We start from the raw sequence: 11245 nt of genomic DNA on the forward strand, positions 1-11245 counted from the left end.
TTGCAACTTCTTAGCTACCCGTTAAAGACCAGATTTATCACTTATCTATTCCGGTCTTTGTTTCTATTCCAATCACAATAGAAAGATAAGACTTTGCAACTACTATTTGTAGAGTTAAAATAGAGACCTAGGCTGCAAAACAATAGGGACGTATCAGCTAGTTACCTTGCCAGCCACAAACTGACAAAAGGATAGAATTTGAACATTAACATAAGTGTGTAAATAAAATTGCAAGAAGATAAGATAAGATCGATGGAGCAGAAGCTTTCTTCAGTAGCGAAAACGCTAACAAGTTCACCCATACAACAACTTTCTTATCTTGCCGAAAGACGCAATGCCGTCAACCTCGCCGAAGGTTTCCCTGATTTCCCTGCACCTTCCTACCTTAAAGACGCTGCCATTTCCGCTATCCGCTCTGACTTCAATCAGTACAGGCATGTTCAAGCAATATGTGATTACCTCGCTTATCAACTCAAACAAATGCATGGCCTAGATGTCGATCCCCTCACTGATATCGTCGTATGTTGTGGTCAATCTGAGGCTTTTGCTGCCGCAATGTTTGCAAGTAGCTTACAAACTGATCTCAATTAAGTACTTTGTTTTGTTTTTGAGAATCAAATCATATAATAATTACTGCTTTCATTTCTTAATTTGTCCAGTAATAAACCAGGGTGATGAAGTCATCTTATTCGATCCATCCTATGAAACATATGAAACATGCATTAGGTTGGCTGGCGGGGTCCCAGTAAGCCTTCATTTAGGTTATAAATTGTACATCCATCTATCTACCATTGATTGTATGTAACTTGTATTTCTCCATGCACAGGTGTATGTAGCACTTGATCCCCCTTATTGGAGTCTGGATCCAAATAAACTAGCAAAGTCATTTACTGCCAGGACAAAAGCTATTGTCCTCAACAGGTAAAAGTTTCTGATTCAACTCTGTACCTAATTCTTGTGGACTTCTGCTCTTTCTTCTACATTTTGCCACAGAAGCTGTTAGTCCTCCACTCATTCATTAGCTTAATTTGACAACAATGTGGAAAAAACCTTTACATTTCCACAAAGCTAATGGGTTGACTTATGTACTAAAAGTTATCTGGATTAAACAATAGACACAAATGGTAGAGTTTTGCTTCAAATCACCTCAGGTTGACTCACTTGATTATTCAGATATCACACTACTATTGTTGTGCCAAAGATGCTTACATTCTCATTACACATGTTCTGTTTCAGGAAATCATAAGCTTTTCGTTCTTTTAGTTGAACCAATAATTGACAAGGTTCAGTTTTGTAGTTGCATGTATAGTGTACAACATGCTAGACGAAGAAGATTTTAAACAGATGATCAATTTTACCATTGGATATGCTGCAGCCCTCACAATCCAACTGGAAAGGTTTTCACAAAGGATGAGCTTGAGATTATTGCTGGAGCTTGCCGGACCTGGGATATTCTAGTTGTAACAGATGAGGTTTGCTTCACTTTGACACATCTTGCACTTTTCAAAGAAAACGGAAAGCAACGAAATAAGTATATTCAGTTCTTTTGTTCAACCTAATCTGAAGAATTCTTTGAGAAGTAACAAATAAGTATATTCAGTCCCTTGTTCAAGCTAATCTACAGAATGAACTTTATATTTACTACTCCACCGTGAACCCCATAAGAAAAGAGAAGAAAAATAGAAAGAGAGATGCAATTTGCACTGCTAAAACTTTTCACTCCTAAAAAACTTCTGGTGAAGTATCAATAGAAGAACAATGTCTTATCTTGTTTGTTTGACCCTTTTTCCCTTAGTAGGCGTGTTTCTTCAACCCTCATACTTTGGATGGATGTTGCATGCGTCAATAGTGTTACTCCCTGGTTATAGACACATACAGAGGATATTATGTTAATTTATGGTTAACAAGTTTCTTGCTTTTTTCTCTTAATAAGGCAGCTTCACACTTGCAGAAGTGTTGAAGACATAATCAAATAAATCAGAAGTTTGCCCTTTCTAATAGCTAAAACATCTAATTACTTCATAAGGCAGGTTTGCGATTTGAGAAAGTGTTGAATTCATAATTGTGAGAAATATATACGAAAAATATTATTGAATTGTGTATCTAAATAGTTACATTGAGACCCTATTTATAGACACTACATTGGAATCATTTTCCAACTAGGATTCCTATTCTTATTCCTATTCCTATTCCTATTCTTATTTCTATTCTAAGTAGGAAATACTTATTTCTATTCTAACACTCCCCCTCAAGCTGGTGCATACAAATCATATGTACCTAGCTTGTTACAGATGTAATTAATACGAGGACATGTGAGGGACTTGGTGAAGATATCTGCAAGCTGATCATTTGACTTCACAAATTTCGTAACAATATCTCCCGAGAGTATCTTTTCTCTGACAAAGTGACAGTCAATCTCAATGTGCTTAGTCCTTTCATGAAACACTGGATTTGATGCGATATGAAGAGCCGCTTGATTATCACACACAAGTTCCATCTTATCAACTTTGCCAAATTTTAGTTCTCCCAGCAACTGTTTGATCCAAACTAGCTCACAAGTTGCTGTCGCCATTGCTCGATATTCTGATTCTGCACTAGATCGAGCAACCACATTCTGTTTCTTGCTCTTCCACGACACCAAATTACCTCCTACTAAAACACAATATCCGGATGTCGAACGTCTGTCAGAGGGTGATCCTGCCCAATCAGCGTCTGTATATCCAATGATATGCTCATGGCCTTGATCCTCAAAGAGTAGTCCTTTACCGGGAGCTGACTTTATATATCGCAGAATACGAACAACTGCTTCCCAATGACTATCACAAGGGGAAGTCATAAACTGACTTACAACACTCACAGGAAAAGAGATGTCAGGTCTAGTCACTGTGAGATAATTCAACTTTCCAACAAGTCGTCTATACCTTTCAGGATTACTAAGTGGCTCCCCCTGTCCTGGAAGAAGTTTAACATTCGGATCCATAGGAGTGTCAACAGGTCTACATCCCATCATCCATGTCTCCTCAAGAATGTCTAAGGCATACTTGCGCTGAGAAATAACAATACCTGATCTAGACTGAGCAACCTCAATACCTAGAAAATACTTCAATCTGCCAAGGTCTTTAGTTTGGAAGTGCTTAAAGAGATGTTGCTTCAAATCGGTGATACCATCTTGATCATTACCGGTGATAACAATATCATCAACGTAAACAACCAAATAGATACATCGACTTGGTGCAGAATGCCGATAAAACACAGAGTGATCAGCTCCACTACGAGTCATGCCAAACTCCTGAATTACTGTGCTGAACTTCCCGAACCAAGCTCGAGGAGACTGTTTTAGACCATAGAGTGACCTGCGCAATCGACATACAAGGCTACTAGACTCCCCCTGAGCAACAAAACCAGGTGGTTGCTCCATATAGACTTCTTCCTCAAGATCACCATGCAGAAAAGCATTCTTAATGTCCAACTGATGAAGAGGCCAATGACGAACGACAGCCATAGATAGAAAAAGACGAACAGATGCAATTTTAGCCACAGGAGCGAAAGTGTCACTATAATCTAGCCCAAATATCTGAGTATACCCTTTGGCAACAAGGCGAGCCTTAAGTCGATCAACCTGACCGTCTGGACCAATTTTGACTGCATAAACCCAACGACAACCAACAGTAGATTTACCTGCAGGAAGGGAGACAAGCTCCCAAGTACCACTCTTATGTAAAGCAGACATCTCATCAACCATAGCCTGCCTCCATCCAGAATGAGAAAGTGCTTCACCTGTAGTCTTAGGAATGGAAATAGAGGACAAAGACGACACAAATGCATAATGGGGTGATGATAGACGATGATAACTTAAGAAGGTATAACGTGGGTTAGTATTTCGAGTGGATCGTATACCTTTTTGAAGTGCAAGCGGTTGGCTAGGAGGAGGCAAGTCCGCAGTAGGAGCAGGGTCTGGCGCATGACATGAATCATCTGGGACTAGGGTTGGACGTGGACGGCGATGATAAGTTAGTAGTGGTGGCACTACAACTGGAGATGTAGAAGTAACCGTAGATTCCACAAAGGTTGGCACAGGTAAAACCTGAGGTATGGGTAAGACCATAGAGACATCAGGATGATCAGAAGATGTATAGTAAGGCTGAGACTCAAAAAATGTAACATCAGCAGACATAAGGTATCGATGAAGATCATGTGAATAACAACGATACCCTTTTTGGACTCGAGAGTAACCAAGAAAGACACATTTGAGGGCACGAGGAGCTAATTTATCTTTTCCTGGGGCTAAGTTATGAACGAAGCATGTGCTCCCAAAGACACGAGGAGGGATAGGATAGAGATGTGACTGAGGAAACAGTATGGAATGGGGAACCTGATTCTGAATAGAAGAAGAGGGCATTCTATTTATCAAATAACAAGACGTAAGAACTGCATCTCCCCAAAAACGCAATGGAACATTGGATTCAAGGAGAAGAGTACGAGCGGTCTCAATAAGATGCCGATTTTTTCTTTCAGCTACACCATTTTGTTGAGGGGTGTATGGACAAGTAGTCTGGTGAATAATGCCTTGGTGAGTCATAAACTCCCGAAATTGGGAGGATAAGTATTCTAAGGCATTATCACTACGAAAAGTACGAATAGAAACACCAAACTGATTTTGTATTTCAGCAAAGAAACTTTTGAAAATAGAAAATAACTCAGAACGATCTTTCATTAAGAAAACCCAAGTACATTTTGAATAATCATCAATGAAACTAACAAAATAACGAAATCCTAAGGTGGAACTGACTCTACTAGGACCCCAAATATCAGAATGAACTAATGAAAAAATAGACTCTGAACGACCCTCAGTACTACGAGAAAACGTAGCACGAGTGTGTTTCCCAAGTTGACACGACTCACAATCTAATGTGGATAAACTAGACAAACTAGGCACCATCTTTTGCAGTTTGGATAGACTCGGATGTCCCAAACGTTTGTGAATTAAATCTGGGGAATCTGTAACGGAGCATGCTGCTAAGGAATTTGAAGAGGTAAGATAGTAAAGGCCTTGTGATTCATGTCCTGTTCCAATCATCTGTCCCGTACTGCGGTCCTGCATGAGAAAAAAATCATCGAAAAAAGTTATGCTACAATGTAGGGCTTTCGTCAAACGACTAACAGATGCTAGATTAAAAGGAGAACCAGGGACATAAAGAACAGAGTCTAGGGTGACAGAAGATAGGGGTTTGGCTTTTCCAACCCCTTTTGGTTTGGTTTGGATCCCATTGGCTAAAGTAATAGCTGGAAGAGATTGTGAATAAACAATATCGGATAAAAGTGATTTATTACCAGAGATATGATCAGAAGCCCCAGAGTCCATGACCCATGTTCCAAGAGTACTAGATTGCGACACACAAGCAAAAGAATTACCCGCAACAGAGACATCAGGTTGTGCAACCGAAACTACTTGTGGAGACGTTTGCTTATTTGCACGATACTGAAGGAACTCATCATATTCTGTCTGAGCAATATGAGCATTATTGGATGGTTGATTAGGTTGAGCACCATATGCTACTGGTGGAGATGTCTGTTTACTTGCGCGATTTCGAAGGAACTCATTATATTCCTTTAGAACAATAGGATCATAACTGGGTGGTGGACCATGCAAAATATAACATATATCACGAGTGTGTCCAGGCTTATGACAATGACTACACTTGGATCGAGGTTTCCCAAAACGCCCTCCTCCTCGCCGATTCTCCATAGATTGATATGTACGCTTTTCAAAGGTTTGAGATGCAAGAATAGATGAGTCAACAGTGGGTGATGAAACTACCTTGTGACTGAGAGGTGCCGCAAGACGAAGGAGACGAGAGAATAATTCATCGATTGTAGGAACTGTAGGGCTAGCTAAAATCTGATCACGTACAGAATCATGATCAGGAGGAAGTCCAGCAAGAGTAAGAACTAGAAACAATGTTTGTCTGTGTTCTTGTTGTTTTTCCACATTCGTAGTAACTGGCATTAATGTGTCAAATTCCTCCATGACTGCCTGTACCTGTCCTAAGTAAGTAGACATATCGGATTCTTGTTTCTTTAAGTTGGTCAATCGAGATATCACATCATAGAATCGAGATATGTCATTAGTGTATAAAGCACGAGCCTTTTCCCAAACTGTATAACACGTCTGGAATGGGCGAAACAAGGGCATCAACTTGAAATCAATAGAACGCCATAGGAGACTACATAATTGAGCATCTACTTTCTCCCATTGTGCTTTGGCTTTTGCATCTTCCTCACTAGTCTTTGCCTTTACATCTACCTCATAAGCCTTGTTCGTTAAGTGATCTTGGACACCTTGACCCTTGCACCACAACTCAACCGAGGAAGCCCAAGATAAATAGTTTGAACTTCCCAATAAAAGTTCTGAAGTGATTATAGGGCTAGAACTTCCAATCCCCATATTTTTGGAACCAAAAACATCACACCCAAAAGACATTATGCTAAATTTGTCTCGGAAAATTCAAATCTCGAAGAAAAGTCGCCGGAAACTGCCTGGAAATAGCTGGAACTCTAATTCCGGCGATCGGATCTGGTCAAAAACAGTATGGGCCTGGTCGGATTGGCTGGACGACCCCAACTGTCAAAAAAATCTCAAAAAAATATGATCAGAAAAGCCCTCACGCGCCGGCGCGTGAGACAGATCTCGCCGGAAACTGCCACCTCCGATAGGCGCGTGAGAGCGCGTGGGGTGGTGTTTTCCGGTGGTTTTGGCTGGGGTTTGGTCGCGGGGGCTTTCCGAGCCTCGTGGTGGTGTTGGTTTTCGCACAACACCCACAGAAAGAAAAAAGTATAACAAAATCAGACCCAACAGTCACCGGAAATTGACATAGACATACGGTGACTTGTTTGTTCTCACCAATGCTCTGATACCATGTGAGAAATATATACGAAAAATATTATTGAATTGTGTATCTAAATAGTTACATTGAGACCCTATTTATAGACACTACATTGGAATCCTTTTCCAACTAGGATTCCTATTCTTATTCCTATTCCTATTCCTATTCTTATTTCTATTCTAAGTAGGAAATACTTATTTCTATTCTAACAATAATCAAATAATCAGAAGTGTGCTCTCTCTAATAGCTAAAGCATCTAATTACTTCATAGGTATATGAACATATAACCTTTGATGGGGAGAGGCACACATCAGTTGCCACATTTCCAGGAATGCAGAAGCGGACCATCATCACATCTTCCTTGTCAAAAAGTTTTAGTGTGACTGGTAAGCATTTGATGTCCTGCTTCCAATGCCAGCATGTTCAAGTCATTCCTACCTCTGTAAGTAGGTTGATTTATCAAATTCTTATTTATCTTCATTATTTCAGGTTGGAGGATTGGCTGGGCAATATGCCCAGCTTACTTTGCATCTGCAATCAGGAACATCCATGTTAAAATTACAGACTCTGCTCCTGCACCTTTCCAGGAAGCTGCCTTGACAGCTTTGAGAAGTTCCCCCGAGTACTTTGATGCATTGAGACAAGTAAATTTTCTCGCAATTAGTAGCTCTACTGGTGTTTCCTTTCCAACTTATTAGTTAATCTATCTTCACTTCTTTGGTGCTCAGGACTATAAATCAAAAAGAGATTACTTGGCTCAGGTGCTTACAAAAGTTGGTTTCCAGGTCTCCGTCATGCCTAAGGGTTCCTTTTTCCTATTCATGGAGCTTCCCCGGACATGCACACTTTCTGATGTAAATACTCTCAAAATATCTTTCTTCAATTATCATCTCAAGCATGAATATCTATTTTCCATAATAGAAATCCTTACATTAGGACTGTCCTATTTAATTGGTATCAGAAGGTTCAAAAGGGACGAAAAATCTTCTTTTACTTTCTTTCTTCTTAACCCGGGGGAGAGGGGGTTGTTGGAGGAAGAGAAGGAAGGATGATAGGATTTAACTTTGTTAGGATCAGGAACTTAGCTCAACCAAGAAATGCTACTTGAAATTTGATTCACTTAAGAGGACCTTAATCTTTACTTGTTACAAAATTGTCGGAGTTTGGATTAAAGTGTATTTGACTCCAAAATATCAGTTTATTACCTCAACTGTGCTTGTGTGTTGAGATAATTTGAAGAAACAATACATGGTCTTGTATGATGATTCTACTTTCCGGAGATTTTTATCTTTTAGAGAACTGGAGAAAGGTGTTAGTACACTATACCCAACGTAAGGTGTTAGTTAGTATACTATACCCTTCTCAGGTGGGGTAAGGTGTTAGTACACTATAACCCAAGGTAAGGTGTTAGTACACTATACCCTTCTCAGGTGGAATTACACTGAGTTTGTTGTTGTTACTTTTCCATTCCAACCAACCTGAAGTTGGGTTTATATTAGTTGATCATCAAGGTTTAGAAACTTATTTGAAAGTATAGAACTTCAAGGAGACACATACATTGAGTGAGAGAACTGCTGGTTGTGCCAGCAATAGGTTCAGTTTTTTGGATTAAGTTTTATACGGCCTGTAAGAACTTGACAAAGCTTGTTATTTAGCGTGCTTTTATATGTTTAAATGGTGGAAGTGATAAACTTCAGGTTGACTTTGTGGAGGAATTGATTAAACAAGCTGGGGTGGTTGCTGTACCAGGCTGTGTATTCTTCCACACCAATTCCTCAAAACTAGAGGACCTTTCTCTGACGGCTATTAGCTACCACAGAAGATATATCAGGTTTGCGTTCTGCAAAAGTGAGGAAACATTAGCTGCTGCTTCACAAAAGTTAACCGAGCTCACCGATGGTTCAGGGGGACTAAAGCTATTTTAATTAAATTGGCTTGTTTGGATTAGCCTTTCCAATCCACGTCCATGAGAAGTGGGAGCTTCAAGTTGGTTAGAGGCAACAATAGAATTAAGATGGATCTGTTTATTCTTTGTCCCCACCCTGCAATGACGTTGATGAAATTAAGTTTCATGAAAAGAAAATCAATTCATTTTCTCGACTTGTAGTTTTTACCAAATGAAGAAAGTTATATGACTCAAAAAAGTAAGTTGAATATTTATGCATGCTATATCAAACGTGGATGAAAAGTTTTGCCTTCGAATGAACCCAACTACACAGTTGTACTTGTCTAAACTAGAATCGTTTCGTTTCCATGTTATGAGACGAACAACATTTACGTGAAGAAAGGCATTGCAGGGGTTTTGAAAACATAAGCTCGGTGTATGATATTAAAAAATCCAGATATGTTTTCTAAGTACTAAGAGCCCGTTAATTGGCTTACTTTTAAAAAGAGTTTCGGATAAAAGGGTAAAAATATTGGGCAAAAATTTCAAAAGGCAACAAAAAATAAGGTTCAAAGGATAAAATTTGGACGAAAGACAGACGACTATGAGAGCTGTATTTGTTTTTTGTTGAACTTAACTTAGCATTAATTTTTTTTTGATTAAGCTCGTGCACAGAACTTTTCACGCTATAAGTCGATGCATATATTCAATTTGTTCAACTAGAGCCGTCAATATGGGCTAGGCCCGTTGGGCCGGCCTAGCCTAACCCGGGATTTAATAGGGTTGGGCTAAAAATTTTGGAGCCCATTTAAAAGAAAGGCTTTTCAGCCCGGCCTGAATAAGCCTGCTGATTTGTGAGTCTTGAGAAATATAGGTAGGGCTGACCCGTGGGCCAATAAAAATTAATTAAAAAATATAATATAGTATTAAAATTTAAAATTAAAGAGATCCAAACTCAAAATCTATATAAAGTTTTTTAGGAAATCACTAAGTATAGAAGTTGCATCCACCATGAAAATGTCCAAACACTTGTTGCTACTTGAAACTGGTTACATGGTTTTTCTCAAATTGGTAATATATTTTTGTGTACATTTAAATATTATAATTATCAATTTAGTTATTTTTTAATATTTAACTAATTGAAATCACATATAAATTGCAGATGAAAATGAAGATGTTAAGACAACTTTCGCACAAGTTGATTCAGATATGCTTGATGAAGATGATCATGAAGTGTTAGATACGCCATGGGTTTCATGAAGTGTTAGATACGCCATAAGTTTCATGATTTTTTAAGGAGTTTATTTTTTACTTTTTTATGGTTGGAATATTATCATATTTTTTGTGTTTTATTGTGATCATTGCAAAACAATTAAGTTAATATTTCTATTTATATATTTATACTTATACTAGAAAAAAAACTTAATAAATATTATAAAGATAATTTTATTTGTGAATTTTATTAACAAGTAGTAACATTAACACAATGTAATATTGTTTTGTCGATATTTATGATAAGATTTTTAAATTATAATTTATGATTTAATTTAATAATTATAAAAAAATATATAACTTTTAAAAAAGTGGGCTGGCCCGGCAAGCCTATAGCCCACATACTTGTAGGTTGGGCTGACCGTTTTCTGGCCCACACAAAAAATGGGCTAGCCTGGCCTGACCCGTAAAATGTCAAAGCCTGTATGAATTAGCTCGAATGGGGTAGACTAGCCCATATTGACAGCTCTATGTTCAACAGATAAGTGTGGGTAGCGGCGTATTGTTGGATGATTTTTCTTTTTAGTATTTATTTCATTCTTTTTTGTAATTTATGTAAAACATACATGCCCAAATATAAAATCTCTCTCTATATATACAAAGGTTATATATAATGACATTTAACTTTTTGATCTTACTAAAAATATGGAGAAGCATCTTATAAAAAATACTATATATATGTTAAAAGTATCGAGAAAAACTTAGTTGGGCATAAAAGAAGGCAAAGTCATTAGTAATTTCTTGTTTGGTATACTTTTTAATGTATGTATAACTAGTGCTTGTATTAGTTATACACTCTATTGTGTATTCAGGAGTGTAGTATTGATACCATGGATTTCTAGGTATTAGTAATGCAAAAAGATTTAATACATGCAGGGGCGGCTCAACGTAATCGAAAGCCTAAAACGAAATTTCAATTGAAGGCCTAAAATCTAAACATTCATATGTGTTTATTTAAAATTTATCTTTCTTACACTTTCCAAATACAAATTATTACGTAGTATTTTTTTTATAAAGATATGATTTTATCAATTCAACATTGAAATTTTTTACTTCACTAAGACAATATATTATATAAGTAATAAGTTGACAAATTTTAAATAAAAATAAGAGTTAGAACATAATGGGGTCAAAGATAATAAAGTAATATAATTTTTTTTAATACTTTTTAAATAATCATTTTTATAATAAAAAAAATTAACAC

General features: G+C 37.6%; 1 protein-coding gene across 1 annotated transcript; it reads left to right on the forward strand.

Annotated features, from left to right (window-relative positions):
* The first annotated feature begins 151 nt into the window (after positions 1–151).
* Positions 152–8984, forward strand: LOC125807371 (uncharacterized). The gene is made up of 8 exons (XM_049487068.1): positions 152–565; positions 660–745; positions 827–921; positions 1376–1472; positions 7156–7270; positions 7374–7528; positions 7613–7738; positions 8582–8984. Exons 1-8 carry the CDS (start codon positions 253–255, stop codon positions 8807–8809), a joined length of 1215 nt encoding a protein of 404 aa, XP_049343025.1. The 5' UTR covers positions 152–252; the 3' UTR covers positions 8810–8984.
* The last annotated feature ends 2261 nt before the right edge of the window (positions 8985–11245 follow it).

This window comes from Solanum verrucosum, unplaced genomic scaffold (assembly GCF_900185275.1).
Source record: "Solanum verrucosum unplaced genomic scaffold, falcon-dt-bn FXZP01000183.1, whole genome shotgun sequence".
Classification (NCBI taxonomy): domain Eukaryota; kingdom Viridiplantae; phylum Streptophyta; class Magnoliopsida; order Solanales; family Solanaceae; genus Solanum; species Solanum verrucosum.

Coding starts and splice junctions, on each gene's coding strand:
- LOC125807371 (XM_049487068.1), top strand. CDS start 253: ATGGAGCAGAAGCTTTCTTCAGTAGCGAAAACGCTAACAAGTTCACCC. Junction 566..659: donor TGCTGCCGCAATGTTTGCAA/GTAGCTTACAAA, acceptor TAATTTGTCCAG/TAATAAACCAGGGTGATGAA. Junction 7,739..8,581: donor GGACATGCACACTTTCTGAT/GTAAATACTCTC, acceptor GATAAACTTCAG/GTTGACTTTGTGGAGGAATT.